This window comes from Theropithecus gelada, chromosome 17 (genome assembly GCF_003255815.1).
Source record: "Theropithecus gelada isolate Dixy chromosome 17, Tgel_1.0, whole genome shotgun sequence".
In the NCBI taxonomy this organism is placed as follows: Eukaryota; Metazoa; Chordata; class Mammalia; order Primates; family Cercopithecidae; genus Theropithecus; species Theropithecus gelada.
The window spans coordinates 58,036,569-58,060,865 of NC_037685.1; the positions used below are offsets into that span (position 1 = coordinate 58,036,569).

At 47.8% G+C, this 24,297-nt stretch overlaps 1 protein-coding gene across 2 annotated transcripts in view; it reads left to right on the forward strand.

The window, feature by feature from the left end:
- ATP8A2 (ATPase phospholipid transporting 8A2) overlaps nucleotides 1–16,563 on the forward strand; it is a 649,217-nt gene extending 632,654 nt beyond the window's left edge. For both annotated transcript variants that reach the window (XM_025364761.1, XM_025364762.1), the window contains 2 exons: nucleotides 3,359–3,450; nucleotides 10,642–16,563. In XM_025364761.1, the coding sequence (XP_025220546.1) occupies nucleotides 3,359–3,450; nucleotides 10,642–10,739 (190 nt within the window). In that variant the 3' untranslated portion in view covers nucleotides 10,740–16,563. The remainder of the gene's footprint in view (nucleotides 1–3,358; nucleotides 3,451–10,641) is intronic.
- Nucleotides 16,564–24,297: the final 7,734 nt, after the last annotated feature.

Here is a 24,297-nt window from a genome sequence, read left to right on the forward strand (position 1 = left end):
GAAGGGAGAAGAATGGGGAGTATAAGGAACTTATATTTGAGACTTTATTATTTTATTAAAATCTGAAGTAGTTATTATCATAGTTAGGCCTGCTCCTGACATTTGCAGGACTCAGTATAACAGTACCAATGGAGACCTTGAACCACGCATAAATATGTGAAAGTTATAAATCAAGCTAGCACAGAATTCTGTCCCTTCATGATGACACCTTCATAAAGTCTGGTGCGCTTCCTGATTCCTGGCTTATTTGAAGGCCTCAGCCAGAGCAAGGCAGCATGGGAAGGAGCGCACTCCCTGGACACCCTGTCTTTGCTTCAGAACCCCAGCTGTGCCCTGCACTGAGGGCATCTGCACACGTATGGTGTGGTAGACATTCCAGCCCACACATCCAGGTTCTGTTCACACCCCCATGCAAAAAGCACCCCTTGGCCACCCCCACAGGCCTGGGGCATGCACACTGGCTACATGGTCTACTTTTAGGGGGATGGAGCTCAGGATGAAGTCAAGTTAGCCTTGGATGCAGGCCTGGGACTTCTAGGGTCCCAAATAACTGAGGTGGTGGACGGCAGGCCTGGGCCATGGGAGGAGGTACCTCCTTGGCTGTGGACCCCTCACCGTGTGTGGAGGAAGGGCTGTGGCACAGCGTGGGTTCCTCTGAAGCAAGATGTCGCATTTTTAAATAATATTTCATTATAGGCTGAGCGCAGGGGCTCATGCCTGTAATCTCAGCACTTTGGGAGGCTGAGGTGGGTGGATCACCTGAGGTCAGGAGTTCAAGACCAGCCTGGCCAACATGGCAAAACGCCATCTCTACTAAAAATGCAAAAATTAGCCAGGCGTGGTGGCACGTGCCTGTAATCCCAGCTACTGGAGAGGCTGAGGCAGGAGAATGGCTTGAACCTGATAGGCGGAGCTTGCAGTGAGCCGAGATTGCGCCACTGCACTCCAGCCTGGGCAACACAGCAAGACTCTGTCTCAAAAAACAAAAAGAAAAGAAAATCATCATAAAAAAAGAAGAGAGAGAAAAGCGTTCCCCACTCTAGGCAGCATCTGCCAGCACAGGAGCCCTGCCAGCGAAGCCCCATCTGACCTTTGTCAAGTTATTTGACGCAGCTGAGTCTGTTTTCTCACCTGCCTGGTGAGAGACCAACATGTGTAATTTCAATGACCCCTCCCATTCCTGAGGATCTGTGACATTCTCATAAGACCCATCATGAGCTTCTGGGACGGCCAGAGTGGTTCAGGGGGCACGTCCCTGTGGTCCGGGGTATGGGGGCAGAGCTAGTCCTGCATGGTCCTCAGCTTCGGAGGAAGTGATGTATCGGGTGCCCGTTATGTCCCCATGTGGGACCTGGCTGGTGAGGCTACCTTGGGGCCAGGCAGGGGGAGGAGCCCCCTCTGCACACAGTACCCTTTATTTTGTGCAGGGGTCGTGGCCAGTGCTGGGAACGTGTTGGACAGGGAGGACAGGTCCTTCTCTATACCTGCCACATTCTGAAACCAGGCAGCACAGGGAGCTGCGGACAGTCGGTGATGGCAGCTACACAGAGGGACAGGTGCCTCGGGCTCGCTCCTCCTGTGTCTGCACATCCGTGCCATCCAGGGCAATTGCTCAGCCGGACCCGGTGAGATTAACTTGGCCCATGGAAGAAAGAGGAGAGGGGAGGGAGGACCAGTGTGAAAGAAGGGAGAGAATATTTTTCTTCGTCAGCCATGAGATGTTTTGCCAAGCTTAGCTAGCTGAGGCTCACCCTTAATTGGTGATGAATTAAACATTGTTATTTCAACCAAGGCACTCAGAAAAATGCTCTCTCTTGGAAATTCAAAATGAACTTCAGCTCAAAGAACTGTGAAGAACAGCCAGGGCCCCCCTCCTCTTTCGATGGCCCTGGGGGAGCTAGGCGGGTCTGCAGTCATGGGAGGGGCCTCCTCAGGCTCCAGACTCACCGATAGTCGGGGCAGGGAGGTACATGGGATTCCAGCACCTGCAGCAGCTTCTTCTACAAGTCTGTCTGTCCTCACATCCCCACAAACGCCACGGGGGCTGTATTTGTCTGCCTGGGCTGCCATAGGCTGTGTGGCTTCAACAGCAGAAATTGAGTTTGTCACAGTCTGGAGGCTGGAAGTCCAAACTCGAGCCATCTACAGATTGGTTTCTTGTGCAGGCGCTCTCCTTGGCTTACATGTAGCTGTGTGCTCCGTGGTCTTCCCTCTGTGGGTGCCTGTGTCCTCATCTCTTCTTATTAGGACAGCACCCATGCTGGATTAGGGCCCTCCCTGATGACCTCATTTTACCTTAATTACCACTTTAAAGGCCCTGTTTCCAAATACAGTCCCATTCTGAGGTACTAGGGGTAATGACTTCAACATGTGAATTTAGAGGGGACATTCAGCTCATAATCTATTACGCCTCTAGGTGACTGGCAGACTCCCATAATGACAAGTGAAATGACAGCCTGATAGTAAAAATCAAAGCACTTTGACCTGCCTGGGCGGTTTTCAAGCAGTCCCTTTGGGTTTATAGAAATAAACAGACTGGGCATGGTGGCGCACACCTGTAATCCTAGCACTTTGGGAGGCTGAGGCGGGAGGATCACTTAAAGCCAGGAGTTTGAGACCAGCTTGGGCAGCAAAGCGAGGCCCTGTCTATACAGAAAATGTTTACAATTAGCCAGGTGTGGTAACGCACACCTGGAGTCCCAGCTACTCAGGAGGCTGAGGTGGGAGAATTGCTTGAGCCCGGGAGTTCGAGGCTGCAGTGAGCTGTGATTGTGCCACTGCACTCCAGTCTGGACCACAGTGAGACCCCAGCTTTTTAAAAATTAGAATAGAAATAGCCAAGCTCCCGAACAGTTCCACATTTCTTCACAGCAGTGGCAACCTTGAAGGGAACAGGTTCAGGAAAGGCAGGGACTGCTCCTTAGGCGTCTGTTTTAGAAAACTCGCCTTGACTTTTCATCGGGGTTCAAAATAATCAAGTTCTGCAGAACGGAACTGGGCTGTGGCTGGGGTCCTGAGGCCCCCGCGGGGCTCTCACCCCGTGCAGGCAGGGGGCTGCAGGCAGGAGTGAGCGCTGAGCCCTTTACCCGGAAACAGGCCTCTCCTTGCAGAAGTGGCCTGAAAAGCCCAGGGTCCCGCGGGTATGGACCGGGCACAGGCACGTTTTTCACCACAGGGAGCCAGCAGCAGCGAGGCGCCCAGATGGCAGGTGCTGGAAATCACGGGCAGCTGGTGAAGCACCAAGCCTTACCCGACGTGGGGAGGTGATCCCCACCTCACCCCACCCCCTTCTGTCTGTCTCCTTGTACAACCCGAGTGTTCAGGTGACTCGAGACTGACGCGCTTGCTTTATCTGCAGGCTGAACGAGCGCGACCGCCTGATCAAGAGGCTGGGCCGGAAGACGCCCCCGACGCTGTTCCGGGGCAGCTCCCTGCAGCAGGGCGTCCCGCGTGAGTACGGCGGGCGGGGCTGATGGGGAGTGGGTGTCAGTGGCGGGCGGGGGTGATGGGGAGTGGGTGTCGGTGGAGGGCGGGGGTGATGGGGAGTGGGTGACAGTGGAGGGCGGGGGNCCATCAGCCTCCCAAGAGGACTTTTTTAAGGTTGAAGCAGTATGACCTTTAAACTGTTGCGCCTAAAGCTAGCGACATGAACTGTTTTGTGTAGTATTGCCATATTGATTGAAACAGTGACTATCATTGGGGAAGAACATCATGCTTCTCCCAGGAAGGCTGCCCCACGTCTAAGGCTGACGTCCCCCTGCCACCCCCGCCCTCACCTCCGGATTCCAGAGGAGAGTGGGAGGCTGTGAAATATCCCGTCTCCCCTGTCCCAGACTTTGGAGCTCGGCGCGGGGGAGCTCGTGGGCTTGTTTTTAGCAATCCAGTCATCAGATCCCAGCTGAGGCAGATCCAGGCCACCTTCCCCAGGGCCAAGGCCAACCCAGCCCTGCCTCTCTGGGTCCTGTGGCCTTCCCCAGCCCCTCTCCACCCCCAACACGTGCACATGCCAGCTTTTCCTCCCATACCTACTCCCTGCCTCCCTTTCCCTTCCCGAGGAGTTTAGAGGGAAACTGGCAGAAAGAGATGAGTTGGGTGGGATGCGGTGGCTCACGCCTGTAATCCTAGCACTTTGGGAGGCCGAGGTGGGTGAATCACTTGAGGTCAGGAGTTCAAGACCAGCCTGACCAACATGGTGAAACCTCATCTCTATTAAAAATACAAAATTAGCCGGGCGTGGTGGCTCCTGCCTGGAATCCCAGCTACTTGGGAGGCTGAGGCAGGAGAATCACTTGAACCCAGGAAGCGGAGGTTGTGGCCAGCCAAGATCATGCCATTGCATTCCAGCCTGGGCAACAAGAGTGAAACTCCATCTGAAAGAGAGAGAGAGAGAGAGAGGAAGCGAGGGAGGAATGAAGGAAAGAAGGAAGGAAGGAAAGGAAGGAAGGAAGGAAGGAGAGAAGGAGAGAGAGGTTTATGAAAGTGAAGAATCACTGTTCACACAGTACAGGCAGTGAAGGATCTGTGTTCAGTTGAGCTCCGCCTGTCAACAGGTATTGGCAGATTCTCTCAATGGAGAGAGAAGGAGGGAGATAGAATATCATTGCTTTTTAGTGATCTACTCCCTGTCCTCACTTTGCCATGTGGAATATCGTATGGGAAGAAGGGGACTGACATGCTTCTGTCCTTTAATGCTCCACTGCCCTGGGAGGTGGCTAATGCCACCCCAAGGAGACAAAGCAGAGGCTCAGGTCAGAAAGTGGTTGGCCCAGCATTGCTCAGTGGCATGCCATGAGGTCTGGATTGCAGCCTCAGACTCTGGCCCAGAAGAGAGGTCAAGTCAAGAGGTTTGATGGGACAGGAGTGCTAACTGTAGGGCAGCCCTCTGGAGATGGGCTGCCTGGGTTCCTGTCCCTGCCCCCCTACTTTTTTGTGACTTTGGGCGATTTACTTAATGTCTGCTTCTGCATCTGTAAAGTTGGGTAATATGAGAACTTACTGGACGCTAGAGGTTCGGTGTAGATCCTGCCACCCGCAGCTGCACAGAAAGCCAATCACTGAGACAATAGTTATTGCCAAGGAAGAAGACTTTATCTGGTGCTGTAGCCACGGAGGTGGCAGATTAGTCTCAAATCCATCTCCCTGACTGACTAAAATCAGGGGTTTATATAGCAGGGAAGAAATGTTAGCAATGTGTAAGAAAACAGGAATCAGGATGGGTAAGGAAGCAATCAAGATTAATGAGAGGCTTAGCATCTTCATTGGATGAGATCACTGGGTGAGTTTCAGATCTTTGCTGCTTTTTGAGAGGCCTGGGGGTCCTTACCGAGGAAGGAACTCAGATAAAACAAATATAAGTGTCAAGCTTTAAGACCAGAAGAGTCATTTCTATGTTAAAAAAAAGGAAAAAAAAAATTGTCTGTGGGACTATTGGGTCAGTTTCAATTAGGAGGATTAAATGAGATCATAAAGATAAAGTACCTAGAACAGTATAGGCAATATAGCGTTCAATAAATGTTGGGTATTATTTTTCTGTCATTAGCTGAATAATTTTGGGAAACTTAATTTCTCTAAATTTTTATTTTCTCCTATGGAAGAAAAAGAATTTTAATGATATACATCTTACACAGTCCTTGTGAGTCTTCATGACAGTAGGTGTAAAGCACCTTCTGTATGCCAGACACAGAGAAAACACATACAGGTTCCCAGAACTCTACAGGGTCTGTTCTGTGGAGCCGTGTTGCCTCTCTGATGAATGTTTCAAAATAACCATAGACAGAATATACACGAGATATATATTGTGATCAAAGACCAAATGAGAATTTTTATGGGAGAGTCATAAATGTCTTAAGACAACTACTAGATGCTTTTCTTAAGTCAATATTTGGAAGGCCAAAAATATCTACTGAATAAATATAAGAAATAAGAAGGCTTCTAAAATCACACCATATTTTTTAAACACTCAGTGACTAGTACCAGAACCTGATGGATAACTTAGGACATTTCTGTCACTAATAGCCAGAGAAGATCATCGGGTGGTCAGAGCTGGTCCTGGGGTGCAGGACGGGCATATAGCAGATCTCAGCCTTTTATGTTCCCCCTGGGTCTGTCCAGGAAACTGGCAGGAAAAACTCTAATCTTGGTGGTATTTTAGTTCCTGTGAGCCACCAACATACAATATTTGTAATCAGCATTTCCTACACAGTCTGATTTCCTCATTGTCCCCATGGTCTTCTCATTTCTATGGCTATTAGGAATCTTTCCAGACAGGAAACTGCTATTTTCATTAAGATGCTATCAGAGCGCAGATTCAAAGGAATGCTACTTAAGGGGAGTTTTATTCCAAAATAATGAAAAAAAATGACATGATTGTATGGATTTTACCAAATGTTCTACCCAGAGAAGACAAAACAGCTAAGAAATCCATCTATCTTCCCACCTCCTTTCACCTACACAATTCCATCCTCCATTCTGGCTGTGGCTATTTAGAAAGCAGATGCTTTAGGAAGCCAGCCAGGGAAAGTTGGGTCCATGAGAGCTCCCTCCAGGCCCCCATCAGGACTTTTCTGGCTGCTTGGACTTCCTGAAGGATGAGTGAAAGTGGGGGATACAAAGACCTGGAGGCTTCCTCTGAGCTCCCTGTTTGGATGCAAATGGCAGTTAAAGGTTCAGGAGGCAGAGCTGGGAGCAGGTCTGTATCTTCCTCAGGTGGGACGGAGGCTGGGCAGGCAGGGATGGTTGAGGGGTGATGGTGTCTGGTTTTCCAGTAAAACTCCTCCCGTGATAGCTCTAACTCCCACCAGGCCTGTTTTCTAAGAGGAAAATGTTTTATCTGAACCTGGGAGGACTCCCTCTCCCAAGATAAACGTATCAGCCATCCTCCTTTCACTCTTGAATTGTAGACTCCACTTTCATTCTTGGTTAAGGTTAAGAAAGTCTTAGCGTACAACATGCTGGAAATGTGGCGGTGGGTGCAAACAATGGGAACTAGGGAGGATAGTGGGAGACATTTAGCACAGACCTCGGGGTGCTCTGTTTACCCTGGGAGGTTTACAACAGGAGGGGGAACTCTTCTCTGCCTGTCTCTTCAGAGGAAAACCTTGAAACCCTTCCCACCCCGGGGGGCCGAATTGCCCGCTGCAATCCCATGGGAGGCCCTTGTGGCCATGGCACTAATGCACACAGAAGAAGTGACAGAGTTATGAGCTGAAGAAGCCCCCGGAGTTGGGTTTCCAGCAGACACAGGCATGTTATGGAAAACAAGATAAATAGAAGAAAAAAGCTTTTGCACCTTCCATTTAAACAGGAAGTAGACTGTTCCAAAGGCTAAGATACCTTTCCCAAAAGGACACTCCCAAATTTATTTTTATGTCTCCGTGAGCTCCCCACAACCAGGAGAAAAAAGCAGGCCAAAAGAGAGATAATACGTAGTTAATTGTTCTTTTTGGACAGACTGTTGACACCAAACACCAACCCTTTCTTTTCTAGCATGGATGCGGAGGCCTCCATGTTGGTGCAGTGCGAACTAGTACTGACAGAGGGAGAGGATCCTGCAGCCTGGGTGTGACGGGCCATGAACGTGTCCTGGAGCCCATAGAGAGGACTGGAGCTTGAGAGAACTTGTGCCTTCCCTGGTCCAAGCCACTTAATTTACAGAAAAGTACACCAAGACCCAGGGAGCTTAAAGAGCCCAAAGTCACATGGACAAGTAGCAGCAAGCAAGGACTAGAACCACCCTTTGTTTCCTGGCCACCACCCCGACCCCATGCTGCAGCCACTTGGGACCCCCAGAATCTAAGATAAAAACAAGCAAGTGGAGAAAAACGTCTTCAGGGTAGAGAGCTCAGTAGTCCTCAGCCTGCCACTAGAAGAGTTTATAAAGAGTATGTCCAATTCTTTGGGGTGACCGTTCCTTACTCAGAACCCCTTCAGTAGGACTAAGGAGCAGCCCCTTGGGATGGTGCAGCAGCTGTGGAGCCGGTGGTGACCCTGCCATTGCAGCTGCTGTTCTGCCAGGCCCCCTCAGGAAGACATCAGAGGTGTACTAGAAACGTTCCTTATTAAAGAATTGGAGAATGTCAATTGTCCAGGTTGACCACAGTACATAACCTCGTTACTGGAGCAGATGAGGCAGTGTTATTTACCTTGTTACCGGAGCAGATGAGGCAGTGTTATTTGCTGGATTTTGCTTTGAAACATCCCAAGGAAAGACATCTCCTCTTGGATTGCAGTAGAAACGCTTCACAAGGACCTGCTTGTGCAGGATTTGGGATGAGAGTGTGTGTGCCGCACGGTGCCAGAGGGAGGCAGGAGGCTGGGGCAGCTCCTCCAAAGCCGGGCAACGGAGGTTTCCTTGTCCCTGCTGATCTCTGATTAAGCAACTTGGTGAAAATCCAAAAGCTCTTAGGAGAACAGGAGGGGTGGCCTTTGCTCTTCAGTGCTTGGAAGCAGATCCCGTGAAGACTCTAAAGCCCCGAGTATCAAAGCACAGCCACCTGGTCAGGAAGTTCAAGTGCGCTAGGTGTGGGCCCAAGGCTGGAACAAGCATGTTCGCCTCCAAGGGAGCTCCCCTCCCGGCTGGTGCTGCCTTCAGGCTCAGGGACCCACCTGCTCCTGTTCCCGGCTCTCTGGGGGTTCACACTGGTGTGGGAGCTGCTTCACTGTGGCTACCACGTGGTGGGAATTTTTGGGTTGTAGGTTTTGTTTTGCTAGAAATGGAGGTGAGCAAGTAGACAAAAGCCCCCTGTGGAGGATTCCTCTCTGTTCTGTTCGCCTGGCTCAGCTTGCATCACCTTCTCTCCCACCTACTGTCTCTTCCTCCCATGGCCTCACTGGCCTGGGCCCTCCTCTCTGCTGCTCAGCCCATGTCCTCAGTCAACTCTCAGGCCACGTCTGCAGACGAGCCCTTGCCTCCCCGGATAACCCCCCGAGCCCTCGGCATTCTCAGGCAGTGGCTGGAAGGCATGCCATCTGGAAGAGCCGGGAAGCCAGCCCTAGACTGGGACTCTTAGTTATGGGAACACACAGAGTAAGAAAACAGCCTGAATGTCTTCTTTTAAAATCTCCTCTTCTCCATCCCGCGAGGACTCTTCTATCTTGTTACTGTACGTCTTGATACTCTAGAAATTTCCTTGTTAAGCCAGATGTCTGAGGAAATTAGCAGGCAGTCCAGGAACTGATACTTGGGCACACTTTCCGACTTCTTCTGTTAAAGAGTATGACAGTGAATTCACAGCTCCCCTGATAAGTTGTAAGCATGAATGGATGGAAGTCAAGATTGTCGGGTTTCGATTGTGTTGTCTTTTGGCCAGAATGTCTAATTGAGCTGTGGGGCTTTTCCAGACCCCTGACACACAAGGGTTAGCCTACGGAGAGCGGGTCTTATACATGTCTTTCTGTGGGAAGGGCCAGTTGGAAGCAAAGCCCCACTCTGGGCTTGTGAACACTAAAGCCGTTTCTCGGCTGTAGAGTGTGGATCCTGGGTTTGCTTCCCAGCTCTGCCACGCATGAGGCCTGTGACCTTGAGCAGGTCACAGATATCTCTGTGCCTCAGTTTTCCCATCTGTGAAGTGGGAGGAATATAATCACCTATCTCGTAGGGTTTCTGGGAGGATTAAATGAGCTATATGTTATAGAACAGTGTCTTAGACACATGGCATTTCATGAGTCTTGGCTACTATTTATTTTATTAGTAGTATATGAACTGATTGTGTAAGAACCAGTCTTCCTGTGGCGACAGGTCCAGTCAATCACTAAATTCCTTTTGACTTTATTGTGTGACCTTTTTCTTTCTTTACACGGAAACAACCCTACTTTGATTACTTATTACCAGTCCAGATCAGTCTTGATTTAAAAACCAGGCTGGGCGCGGTGGCTCACGCCTATAATCTCAGCACCTTGGGAGGCCAAGGTGGGCAGATTGCTTGAGGTCAGGAGTTCAAGACCAGCCTGACCAACATGGTGAAATCCCATCTCTACTAAAAATACAAAAAAAAAATAGCTGGGCCTGGTGGCGCATGCCTGTAGCCCTAGCTACTCAAGAGGCTGAAGCAGGAGAATTGCTTGAACCCTGGAGGCAGAGGCTGCAGTGGGCCAGGATCGCACCACTGCACTCCAGCCTGGGCAATGGAGCAATATTGTGTCTCAAATAAATAAATAAATAAACAAGAAGGCCCCGGGCATCACGTGCATTTTGCCAGCTTGCACTGTTAGTGTTGTGTGTGTTTTCCCTGGCATGTTTTCAGCTTCATAAATTAGCGGCTCTCCTGCGGCATCAGGCAGACGGGAGTATTTCCTCTTAATTGGCAGTGGGAAAGTGGAGACGGGGACCAGTGACCCACTGTGTATGATTCCCACCCTGAGCTCAGCCGCAGCCCCCTAGAAATAGGAAACCTACCCTCAGAGCCGTTCCCATCCCAGCATCAGCAGCGAGAACCATGGGACCCCAGTCAGCCTGCACACGGCCGCCACGGCCCCTCTATGGCCACAGGTTTCTTCATCTCAAGCCTCCAACTATCCCAGGCTAAGGATGCCAGGTGTCGCACACCACTCGCCCGCACGCTGCCAAAAAAGCAGCGTATCTAAACCTAGTGTGCTCCCCCAATTCTCCTGTTAACCAGTTTCTCCTGTGTGCTTCACTTTCAGATGGGTATGCTTTTTCTCAAGAAGAACACGGAGCTGTGAGTCAGGAGGAAGTCATCCGTGCTTATGACACCACCAAAAAGAAATGCAGGAAGAAGTAAGACTTGAATTTTCCTGACTGATCTTAGGAAAGAGATTCAGTTTGTTGCACCCAGTGTTAACACATCTTTGTCAGAAAAGACTGGCGTCCGCAGCCAAAACACCAGAAAACACATTTCTGTGGCCTTAGCCAAGCAGTTTGTTAGTTACATATTCCCTCGCAAACCTGCAAACCTGGAGTGTAGACCGCAGGGGAAGCTATCTTTGCCCTCCCAACTTGTCTGCAGCGCTTAGCCTAACTGTTGTTTACGTCGTTATGAAGCAGTCAACTGTGCTCTGTGAGGTGTGAAATTAAAAACATTATGTTTCACCAGTATTTAAACATCAGTACTAGTTGTCCTGGGAGAAAGGGAAAGTTTTATGTTGCGTGAGAAGCCCGTCTTGTGTAATTGGAGCAGGGCACACTTGCTTCCTGTTTGGTTAACTCACAGATTACATCCAGCGGGCCACATGCAGACTTCACTGTAGGCAGGTCGCTCTCCTGCTTTGATTCCTGTTTTGTTTGTGTAAAGTTGGCATAAACTTCTTGATTGCAGTGAAATCACAAAATTCTATGTCGGGGTAGTCAACCTGAGAAGATTTATTTGAACCTCTTAGCCACATTTCCAGCAGGGCAAACCGACTGATGCCCTGGCAGAGTCTTGCGCACCCTCTCCAGGTGCACTCGGCCCAGTCCCGCCGCCGTGTCCAGGCGTCCCTCACCCCGACACCTGCTGCATGGCTGGCCACGGCGCTCAGTGCATGGCGGCTGGTGGGCAGCCAATCCAAACCTGCGCCTTTCCTTGTTCCACTGCAGACTCGGAAACAGATGTGAAAAAATTCCTTCTTCCGCCGCCCTTTTTGTTCTGTAAAGAAAGAAAAGAAGCATCGCCTTTCCGCATATATTCTAAATGTCTCTGCCTCTGTCTGACATGGGGCCGCCCCACAGGTCAGAGTGGTGGTAGAACCCCTTCAGCACTCCCAGCCGTGGTCAGGCTCTGAATACTCCCTTCCCAACAGCCAGACTGCTGGGTCTTTGGCATCCACTGACGTTAGAACCCACGCTTCTTTCAGAGCACATTTTGGACTTTCACTGTTGGGAAATGAATGAATTTATAACATGCCCGTGCAGCGAAGGAACACACCTGTCGCTCTTAGCTCTAGAGTCAGAGGATGAGTAAACCCAGATGCGAGAGTATAGGACATTGAACGGGGAGAACAAGACGACCACAGAAGTCCTCAGAAGGAGGAGGAAGGGCACGGAAGACACTGAGAGGAGGACATGGAGGAATCGCCACCAGATCTCCGCAGTAGAAACTCTGAAACGAACCCTGAGACCCAGACAATTGTCATGATCAGCCCAGTGTGTATGAGAGCTTAAACAAGAGCTTCACACGCAGTTTTAATTGAAAAGAATTCCAAACATTTCAGGGAAGCACCTTTTTTTAAATACACCAACATGGTTTCCTTTCTGTATCCCATCAGTGTTAGACACAGGTACCCATCAGAATACGGCATATCCTGAATTCTGAGACAAGGAAGCGAAGTGCTGAGTCACTGATTTTCCCAACTGCAGAGTCCCACACTCTAAATCTTAACCAAACCTAGATGCCTTCAGGCGTGAATGTGAGCCTCTGGAGCCCTTCCTAAACAACCTGCCTGGACCCTGTTCTCTGCTGTGGTTGCCAGGCCAGATTTTTGGATGGCCTAAATACTTCTGGGCAGCTGTTACTGGTGAAAATGGGAGTTCAGAGCACGTTTTGGATCTTCACTGTTGGGAAATGAATGAATTTCTAACATGCCTGTGCAGCGAAGGAGCACACCTGTCGCTCTTAGCTCTAGAGTCAGAGGATGAGTAAACCCCGTGGGGATGATTGTGCTAAATTAGGAAATAGCACATTAGTGCACTTTGCTTCCTAACCCTTTATTTTTAGAAATCTACAACTTACTGGGCATGGAAATCATTTAAAACATGATTTGCATTGACTAAGAAAACAAATCCTCACTTAGGAGGTGATCAGGATGCAGAGAGGGCCTGAGGGGCAGCAGAACAATGCAGTTCACAGGTGAGGCTCCCAAAAGGGCCATTCCTTTCTCCCCAAGGTGCATAAAACATTTTTAAATACTGGAGTGCCCAGTGAGACTGAAGGATTGTCATGCAGGAACTGTAACACAAAATGTGCCTATGACTAACACGACAAACCAAGGTGTATGGTTTTTTTTTTTTTGCACACCCAGAAAGGTGATGGCCAAAACACAGAGGAGAAACGAAAACTGGAATTGAATGTGCATTAGGCATCGTAACTATTAATATTTTGTTTTATTTGGGAAATAAGCCTATTTGGAAAGAGTGGATTAGAAATTCAGTTCTTTGTCAAACAGTTAGCTCTGTCTTGAACTTGAAGCCTTCCAAATCAGAATTATGAATTTGTGTGTTTGTGTTTGTTTGGGGTTTTTGTTTTTATTTCTTACATTAGAGTTCATATTTTCTGGGGTTTAAATTACAGGTGTATTTTCCTATTCTCTTGAGAAATAGACTAAACAATCTTTGCAATGATGACGGATGCACACAGAAGAAAACATTAGAAGACATTACTTTCTATCCTCTCATGTGGTTGAGCATTCTTACAGCCAAATGACTAAATTGGGTTTCTAGGAGGAGCAGCTGTCACTACATGTGATATATAATGTTTAGCCAGGGCCAACTCAGGGGCTGTGTCATTTGTCCTATCTTCAAATTGAGGTCAGAGTGTCACACACAACCCCTTCCCTGGGGCAGGGTGGACTGGACTAGGTTGCATACGCTGGCTGTCAGCTCAGCGAAAATGCCACATGGGGCTTGTCACTCTGCCACACACTAACTGACTCACAGGCTGGCAGGTCACACTCGGTTGGCGCTCCAGGGCCTGACTCTGGATTGAGCTAAACTGGCAGAATCCACTTAGGCCAACCCTTGGTCTACTGCTGTACACAGCCCAGTCCTGTGTTGAGTCTCTCTTGTCCTGGTTGACCCTGCAAAACGAAGAGACCAGTTATGCTCTGGGCTTAGTTCTGGGTTTCCACTGCACATGGACACGTGCCAGCAAGGGTAGCTGTGGAAAACACGTATCAGGAGAGCAGGGTTGTCTGGTTTAATACTCCGTGCTGATCAGAACGGGCTCGCTCATAATTTAGGAGTGGAGCTAATGGGTCTGTCCTGCCTCAATGCAGAATATTCCAGGCTGCTTGACCACGGTTATGTCCGCCCACCTCCCAACACACACGCGCACATGAAGACAAAAACGTGGTAACTCTTTTGGTTCTGTACACCGTACAAAACGTGCTTTGGAGCAAGGAGTGCTGTTTCTTTAACACTTGTAGAGGACTATCCTGAGAAGTGAACCTGGGCTTTCGGAGAGCTCAGCTGAGAATTCGGTTGACATTTTCTTTCCCTTGACAAGGCTTCAGGTCTGTCTCACTATGGGGAGCTGGCTGTGAAAATCAGTAATAACTTGTCAAGAAGTGGTGAAAAGGGGGGAAAAGTAAGTCTAGGTAACTAATGTCTTATAATGCATATATAAGTAAATATTGCAGGCTTTAAGGTTGAATTTTGTAAAAAGAAAGCTGTCGTCTATAATTTCCATTTGTTATAATAATGACCTTTAATCTTGTTGTTTGGAACCATAAAGCATTTTTATCAGGTACTTCTGTTCCAAGGGATTTATGTCTTAGACTATAGCTGAATTGAATGTTTGCAAAACTCTGCTATAGGATAAGGTGGTCTTTAGTTTTGAACGTGTGAAAAGACTGCACACTCTTCAACCAGGGTTTGAGTTACTGCCCAGGGTCATTGTCTCAAAGTAATTCAAGGAGTGATTTAACTTCAGCATTTGAAATGTAGCCTTTATCTCCTGGGATCCATAAAAAAATGTGAACAGGGAAATGGTGGCTGAGCAGAGCCTGAAATAATAACTTGGCAAAGAAATGCGTTTATCAGATCGAGTCAAAACATGGCATCCCCTGTTACATTCAAGTAATGCTTTCTTCATGTAAATGTTTACACGGACGTATATAATAACGATGGGGACAGTTAAAACCCCCTCCCTTCAAAAAAAGGAAATCTACATCAGTTGGGTTTGTTGTTGGTTCTTCATTGGCTCAAGGCAGTTAACCGGCTCATAATAGCCTTGGGGGAGATTATTTAACTTCATTCTAGCCATTTTTCCATCTCGAAGGCCAAGAAGGACTATTAGAAGGGTTTTGGATGGGTTTCGGAGGTGAGGGCCCAAGACCCCCATAATGACATCATTAGGTATCCTTGAAAGGAACAGACCAGCATGCTCGATGTGTTGTACCCTTCATTTATTTATTTTTTCTCAGTATCCCAAGTTGTCCATCAGTACATTCCCCTTCACCTTACCTGATGTTCACTTAATGCCCAGTCTGTAACTAATGTTCTGTTTAAAGCTCTCTTAATTTGTTGGCTATGAGTGATTTGTGAATCCGGGATGTAACCCTGAGTGAGGAGAAAAGAGCATTGAGCCAACATAAATCTTAACAGGCAGAAGCCACAAACAAATGGGAGCAGAAAAGAAGGGCGAGCTCCCCGCACCGCACCCCTTGTATAATCCAGTGTTAACCTCTGAGGAACACCTCGGCTCTCCCGACCGAGGACGGACAAAAGAGGGATTCTTTTTACACCCAGGCTGGCGCGTTTTCAAGTGACAGTCTCTGGCTCTAGTTGCCTTTGAGATATCCACTCTGCTCTTTCTCCCAGGCCTCAGACCAAGAAAAACATGCTCTCAAGATTAGCCCATAGGCAGTTCTTGTGACCTGGCTGAAGAAAGAAAGGAGACCTGTTTGTTTTAAAAGTCAGGCGCAAAGTGTCAGGTAGCTTTGATTTACGACAGAAAGAGGAAGAAGAAAGTTGGAGTAATAGCACTGTCCAAATAACCCTGCCCAGGAAACTTGGGGGTCAAGAGAGCTTATCAAGAGCCTTTTATAGGTAAGCTCTTCCGTGTGAAAGAGAAAAGGCCGGAAAGAGGGAGAGAGCCCAGAGAGCCGGCTGTGAACTCACTTCCAATGGGATTGGAGTCTGTTGCATTCCTAGAGATAGCCTGATATATGATTTATAGCTGAATCAATAAACACCACAAAAAAAAAAAAAAAAAAGGAAAAGGAAACCTGCCCTGTCGTGGAGTTTCTCTCTTTCCCTGCACAGTAAAGACTTTTGGGTTTTCGTGGATAAAATCAATGTCAGTACTGAAACTCACCCTCCTCTCCTGCCGCACTCTCCCCCGTTGCCCAGGATGGCCAAGTTCAGGCCTATGCAGTGCCGCTTCCCTCTGAGCCTCCCTCTCGAGGGCCATGCAGGCAGCCGCAGCAGGGCCAGCTGCAGGATGGGGCTGCAGGTCACTGAACTGTCATTCAAATACATCATATTTGTGGCCTCTTTCTCATGCAAGCAAAGCCGTGTGCTCTCCTGTCTGCTGTCACATCTGTGCCTGGACTGCGTAAATACTGTTTGCGACGGGGAGGATTTAATCTGGTTATGCAGAGGGAAGCGGGGCGGTGGGGGCACGTTTAATTGGCTCCCAGCAGAGTGGTGAGCGCTTCTATGGTGTGTGGGGCTTTTTGTTCCCTCCCTCTAGAAGTGTTACCGTTTTCACGTCCTCTTAATGTCCTCTGGTTGTTAAATTACAGCAGCACATTATAGTGCACTGGGTTCCCTCCTGGAGTGAATAAATGAAGGGCATCTACTTGTGTTTTTAGAAGTTTTGGGAGAATGTAGTGATTTGTGGCTTTGATCAATCCTGTTGACTGGTGTATGTCTGTGCAAACCTGTTTTAAATAAATTTTTTGTTAAAGGAAGTGATTGGACTGTTTTATTTTGGAATTTTCTTTTCCACTAATAAGCATTTACTGCCACAGGGACTGCGGCCTGTAACACAGGGGTTTGTCAGCAGGTGCAGGCTCAAGGACACGTACACTGCCTGGAGAGCCGAGGCCCAGGCAACAGTGTTCACTGGCAGGAGCGCAGGAGAGTCTGAGTAGCAGATGAACACGTGCTGTTTTCTCTGAGGCAAGGCCCCCTTTTCTTTTCTTTTCTTTTTTTTATTATTATACTTTAAGTTCTAGGGTACATGTGCATAACGTGCAGGTTTGTTACATATGTATACTTGTGCCATGTTGGTGTGCTGCACCCATCAATTCGTCAGCACCCATTAACTCGTCATTTACACCAGGTATAACTCCCAATGCAATCCCTCCCCCCTACCCCCTCCCCATGATAGGCCCCGGTGTGTGATGTTCCCCTTCCTGAGTCCAAGTGATCTCATTGTTCAGTTCCCACCTATGAGTGAGAACATGCGGTGTTTGGTTTTCTGTTCTTGTGATAGTTTGCTGAGAATGATGGTTTCCAGCTGCATCCATGTCCCTACAAAGGACATGAACTCATCCTTTTTTATGGCTGCATAGTATTCCATGGTGTATATGTGCCACATTTTCTTAATCCAGTCTGTCACTGATGGACATTTGGGTTGATTCCAAGTCTTTGCTATTGTGAATAGTGCCGCAATAAACATACGTGTGCATGTGTCTTTATAGCAGCATGATTTATAATCCTTTGGGTATATACCCAGTAATGGGATGGCTGGGTCATATGGTACTTCTAGTTCTAGATCCTTGAGGAATCACCATACCGTTTTCCATAATGGTTGAACTAGTTTACAGTCCCACCAACAGTGTAAAAGTGTTCCTATTTCTCCACATCCTCTCCAGCACCTGTTGTTTCCTGACTTTTTAATGATTGCCATTCTAACTGGTGTGAGATGGTATCTCATTGTGGTTTTGATTTGCATTTCTCTGATAAGGCCCCCTTTTCTAGAAGTGAGTCCAGGGGGCCACACTGAGTTTGGATTCAGTCGCTCAAAGGAAAGAATGGTGCTTACAAGACCTCCTTCTTCCATTACTTCCTTCCCTCTAATTCATCTCAGTTGGCTACAAACTAAGAAGGAGGCAGCTCAAATTCAACTGGCAAGCAGGAAATCATAACATTCTTACTTTAAAAAGAAGAAAGACACCCCTGCCCTTTCTCTCTAGGTACAAGGAGTTGCATTCAGGTAAATATCCATTGCCTCCAGGGTCTCTGTGATGCCTCAGCCAAGGCAGCCTCCTCGCACCTGGGATAAGGTGGGAGGAAGCTGGGGGGCCCAGATGTTGGCTCCTTCCTTGCCTGGCTTTGTTTGGGTAGCTCTATACTTCCCCAGCAGGGTGTGACCCGGGGATGAAAGACAGCCTGTTAGATGACAGTTCTCTGTAGAGGCTTGAGCCTGCTTCCCAAAAGACTTCTTAATTGCACTCTGAATTTATAGCAATTTTCCATAGCGGACTTTGATTCCTCCCAGATGGTCCAGTTCCTATCAGACCTGGATTTGACCAGCCCAGGGCAGTCCTGACCTCAGTGTAGGTGTCCCAGGCATGGCAAGGACACGGGAGGCCTCACTTGCAGGCAGAAAGTTCTACAGTTTAGAGCTCACCAGGGAAGGGCTTTCATCTCCTGTTCTACATTGGCCAGGCCTTTTTTTCCCCCAATGGTGAAAAAATAAAAATGATTGAATACAATCAACAGCGAAGTGTTAAATTCCAACCTTTGCCATTTCTTGGTCATATCTTTACAACATCTGCCTTTGCAGCTGCAATGGTTTTCCTGAAATGTCATTCTTCACTGGTTCTCAGCAAAATAAACTCAAACCAGTGAGAGGCCCTTATCAGCTGAAAACAGTTTGCAGACCCTAACCTTTCTGCCTAAAGCAATGTTCTTTGTAATGATGTCCTCCGAAAAAGTCTCAGGATACTTTGAAAAATCGTTCAGCTTCTGCTACTATTTTCAAAATGTTTATTATGGAAGAGACATATGTAATGTGAGGGATTAAAGTGTATAGCAAACTTGTCCAACCTACAGCCCAGGACAGCTTTGAATGTGGTCCAACACAAACTCATAAACTTTCTTAAAACATAATGAATTTTTTTTTTTTTTTTTTTTTTTGACACAGAGTTTTGCTCTTGTCGCCCAGGCTGGAGTGCAGTGGCACGATCTCGGCTCACTGCAACCTCTGCCTCCCGGGTTCAAGTGATTCTCCTGCCTCAGCCTCCCGAGTTGCTGGGATTACAGGCGTCTGCCACCACACCCGGCTAATTTTTTGTATTTTTAGTAGAGACAGGATTTCACCATGTTGGCCACGCTGGTCTTGAACTCCTGGCCTCAAGTAATCCACCCACCTCGGCCTCCCAAAGTGCTGGGATTACAGGAGTGAGCCACCGCACCTGGCCAGTGTGACTGTATTTTATGTGTAGTCCATGACAATTCTTCCAGTGTGGCCCAGGTAAGCCAAAAGATCAGACACCCCTGGATGTATGGCAGAGCAACAGGGCATGTGACGTGGGACTGCTCTGCCTCTGATATCTTCCACCGCATTCTGTCCCACACGTGAGTCTTTTGAGGGAACTTTCCAGCTCTGGTTGGAATGCCAAGCAGTTAATGTTAACTGGGGCTACAGATGAGGTTCTGGGACTTGATTACCAAAGGGGGACAAAATAAAACCCTTCCACCTACTAAAGCTACAAGCACCAAACACATCTGGTCCACCTCAAAAGCATTAAGCTTTCATTTATGAAAAGTAGGCCATGCACATAAATAAGAAGATTTAAAATTCCTGAGGGTTGGTCTCAATGCTCCGTCTTCAGCTGTTCGTCCCTCTCTACAATAACTGTTGTTGACTTAAGATTCCAGAACAATGGCTATTTGAAGAAAGGGTGCACAGGTGATCTCTAAAGCAACAGCACTAGCCTGAACCTTGGATTTGCATGGTCTGCCCTGGGAGTTTCTATATCACTGTTACTAGATAGTTGACAAAATGTAATGCTGCTGGTACTCTCTCCTCTACTCTAAAAAAATGGGTTTCGATTTGAAATATTCTAAAGTAATTGCTGAGAAACCTTTCTTCCTGATTTTCCCCAAATTTTTTTTTTTTTTTTTTCCTGAAATGGAGTCTCACTCTGTCGCCCAGGCTGGAGTGCAGTGGTGCCATCTCTGCTCACCACAGCCTCTGCCTCCTGAGTTCAAGCGATTCTCCTGCCTCAGCCTCCCAAGTAGCTGGAACTATAGGCACCACCACTGCACCCAGCTAATTTTTGTATATTTAGTAGAGATGGGGTTTCGCCATGTTAGCCAGGCTGGTCTCGAACTCCTGACCTCGTGATCCGCCCGCCTCGGCCTCCCAAACTGCTGGGATTATAGGCATAAGCCACCGCACCCGACCTTCCCCCAACTTTTAAAACTGTGGTGTTCGATTAAAAAGCTCTTATGCCTGGCAGGGCGAAGTGGCTCACACCTGTAATCCCAGCACTTTGGGAAGCCAAGGCAGGCGGATCACGAGGTCAGGAGTTCGAGACCAGCCTGGCCAATATGGTGAAACCCTGTTTCTACTAAAAATACAAAAATTAGCCAGGTGTGGTGGCACATGCCTGTAGTCCCAGCTACTCAGGAGGCTGAGGCAGAAGAATCGTTTGAACCTGGGAGGTGGCGGTTGCAGTGAGCTGAAATCGCACCACTGCATTGCAGCCTGGGCGACAGAGCAAGACTCCATCTCAAAAAAAAAAAAAGGTGGGGGGGGCTCTTATGCCAACCTAACACATCTTGCCCTGTGACTGGGAGGCCAGATGGTTGTCGCTTGTTGCTGTTGCTTCCCGAGTGGCCTTAAGTGGAAGGTATGACTAGCTGTTAAGAGCTGAAAGAGGCCGGGCGCGGTGGCTCAAGCCTGTAATCCCAGCACTTTGGGAGGCCGAGACGGGCGGATCACGAGGTCAGGAGATCGAGACCATCCTGGCTAACACGGTGAAACCCCGTCTCTACTAAAAAATACAAAAAACTAGCCGGGCGAGATGGCAAGCGCCTGTAGTCCCAGCTACTCGGGAGGCTGAGGCAGGAGAATGGCGTAAACCCAGGAGACGGAGCTTGCAGTGAGCTGAGATCCGGCCACTGCACTCCAGGCTGGGCGACAGAGCGAGACTCCGTCTCAAAAAAAAAAAAAAAAAAAAAAAATAAAAAAAAAAAAAGAGCTGAAAGAGAACAGCCCACAGCCCGCTAGCCACAAACAAAACTGTTAAGCTCACTTTTTTTCCTTTCCCAGTGTCCTTAAGAGGAGCTGCCTGCAAATTACTTACAAAAATGGCTGCAGGAAAAGCCCTTGAATTTGTTTCAATATTACATATAAATTGCATGTGGTTGCAGAGAATGAGGTTGGGAGGCCCTTATTCAAGAAACTGCCTCCAAGCAATGTATTTAATACGTTAGCTGGGGAATGTCTTCATGCAATCCTACTTCCCGATTTATATGATGAAAACCCCCCTGGAATGCAGAGCGGAGAGCTAAGGGGTGCTCCACAGAAGCACCTGTCCTTGTGAGTGAGGGAGAACTAGTCAGACAGACAGGATGCGTTTGCATTTGTGTGCGTGAGTATACACAGGCATACGTACCTGATAGTTCTATGGGAAAAAATGAAGTAAACCACTGTACAGGAATACAAAAGAAAAAAATTCTAAACTTTCCCACAAAGACCTGTTTCCGCAAGTCCATGGTGTGGTTCGTGTGGCAAGATGAACATTAGACTTGGAATCGGAATGATTGTGTTCAAGTATTTATTTGCCCAGTTATTAGCCTCGTGACCTTGAAGAAATCATTTCACTTCTCTGCACTTCATTTTCCTCACCTACAGGACTGGGACGTTACCTTCCTACCTCCTCACAAGGTGATAGAAACAGGGCTCACCTGCTGCATCCACACTGTAGTGGTACTATTACTGTTTGATCAATAGCTATTTCTCTTGTCAGTTAAGCAGTTGAGGCACCCACCACTACCTCCGGACCTTCCCACAGTCCAGCAACAAAGGTAATGCTGGTCATGGGGCCTCCTTACCGTACGACACTCTTACTCTAGGTTCTGTTGCTGTCCACACAGGAAGCTAGTCGCTGAGACAAGTACTGCCAGGGAGGGCTGCAGCGAGGAGAATGGGAGATGAGTCTCAAACCCATCTCCTCTATAACTGAAATGTGGGGTTTATTAGCAAGGAAGAAATGTAACCACGTGTGGAATTAAGGAGGGGTAAGGAAGGGGAGCTGGTCAACAGGTAGTCTTAGGCAATCATGACAGTGAGGAGTCTGGCATCTCATTGTCATGGCTGTTGTGAAGACTGCTGCTGTGTATGGGTGTACAAATATCTCTTTAAGATCCTGGTTTTAATTCTTTTGGGTATGTACCCAGAGGTGTGATTGCTGGATCATGTGATAATTTCACCTCGATGCATGAATGCACATCGATGCATGAATGGGTAACAAAGTATAGTCTATAGAGACAATGGAATACTTGCCTCTCAAAGGAAAGAAATTCTGACACTTGCTACAATAAGTGTATGAATAAACCTTGGATGGACCTTGAAGACATTATGCCAAGTGAAATAAACAAGACACAAAAAGAGAAATACACAATTCCACCTATAGGAGGTGCCTAGAGTAGTCAAATTCATGGAGACAGAAAGTAGAATGGGGCTTGGGGGAGGGAGGATTGGAAGTTCATGTGTAACCTGTACAGTTTCAGTTTGGGAAGCTGAAAGAGTGCTGGAGGTGGTGGTGGCTGCAACGGCTGCCCAGCACTGTGAAGGCGCTTCAGTGGACTGAACTGTCTGTCCGCTTCAAAATGGTTAAAATTTTGTTATGCATATGTTACCACAACTTTTACAAAATCAATCTTTTTTTTTTTTCTTTTTGTTCTCATCTACAATTTGGAGAGTGCCCAGCAGGAATGACCTATCTCTGATCCATGAGTTTTGGGAGCTCAATTGGGATGATTTAAATGGCTGGGGCTGTGCTGTGAACTGAATGTTCTGTCCCTCCACCCAGACTCATATGTTAAAACCCTAACCCTCAAGATGATGATATTAGGAGGTGGGGCCTTTGGGAAGTGATTAGGGCATGAGGGTGACACCGTTGTGATGGGATTAGCGCCCTTAGAAGAGAGAGTAGGAAGAGGGTTCTCACTAAACCCTGACCACGCTGGCACCCTGGTCTCAGACTTCCAGCCTTTAAAACTGTGAGAAAGAAATGCTTGCTATTTAAGGTCCCCAGTCTGTAGAACTCTGTTATAGCAGCTGGAGTAGACCAAAGTAGGCTGTCTGGGCATCTCCCATCTCTTTCTGGCATCTCAGGGCCTCTCCCTGTGGCCTCCCCATGTGGTTTCTCCACGACGATAGCCTCAGAGTAGTTAGACTTCTTACGCAGCAGCCCAGGGCTCCAAGACTGAGTGTCCCAGGAGCCAGGAAACAGAAGCTGCCAGGCTCCAAGGCCTGGACCAGGAGACAGGCTCAGCATCCTTTAGTGAAATTCTTTTGGTACAAAGCCACAGTACCCACCCAGATTCAAGGGGAGGGGCTTGCACTCCCACTTCTCCACGGAAGGAGTTTGAAAGAATCTGTGGTCATTTCTATTGTACCACAATGTGATAAGTGAAGTGCATTCAAGGTACAAGACGGTGTGGGGACAGGATGACTCTGGGGATTCAGAGCGACTTCTAGGGAAAAGGAGAAGATTGCCTCTAGGATGAGGTCATTCATGTGAAAAGATCTTGTAAAGTTAAACCATAAAATGTTCCACTGATGCATTATCAATGATGGCTACAGTAAATATTGAATTAAGACAAGATTTTACAGCTGTTTCCCAATCAATAAGATGTAAGAGGTAATAAAACATAGACCTGACCTGCACCCCCATTAAATTCATGAAAGAAACTGTGCTACTGATCTGGCAGTGCCTGCAGCAGGCCCGCCAAACAGAAATGTGTGCGTACTTCAGGAACCAAGCAGCCTGTGGGTGATGTCCAAGTAGAGCCTGTCACTCTGAATTCCTCTCTCCGGCAAATCAAGGCCACAAGCAGGCATTGAACACTATGTGCCATGTACTGCAAGGTGAACTGTGGTCACACCAACATAGCCAATTCATTTTCTGTTCATCATAAAGATGCATATGGGCTCAAAGGCCATCTGTTAAGCACGGTTCTTCTTAATAACCACATTGTGAAAATGTCACTGAATCAAATCAGGCTCTTTAACGTTTCTTTCTTTTTTTGTTTTTTTATTTTATTTTATTTTATTTTTTTTGAGATGGAGTTTCCCTCTTTTTGCCCAGGCTAGAGTGCAGTGGTGTGATCTTGGCTCACTGCAACCCCTGCCTCCCAGGTTCAAGCAATTCTTCCGTCTCAGCCTCCCAAGTAGCTGGGATTACAGGTGCCGGCCACCACGCCCAGCTAATTTTTGTATTTTCAGTAGAGACGGGTTTCACCATGTTGGCCAGGCTGGTCTTGAACTCCTGACCTCAGGTGATCCATCCACCTTGGTCCTCCCAAAGTGCTGGGATTACAGGTGTAAGCCACGGCGCCCAGCCTGATGTTTAAATGTTTTTAAATGTTCCTGCCAGCATTCTTCCTAATAGCACAAAACTGAAAAGAACCTAAATGTTAATCAATAATAGAGTGGATGCAAAAATTACAGTACA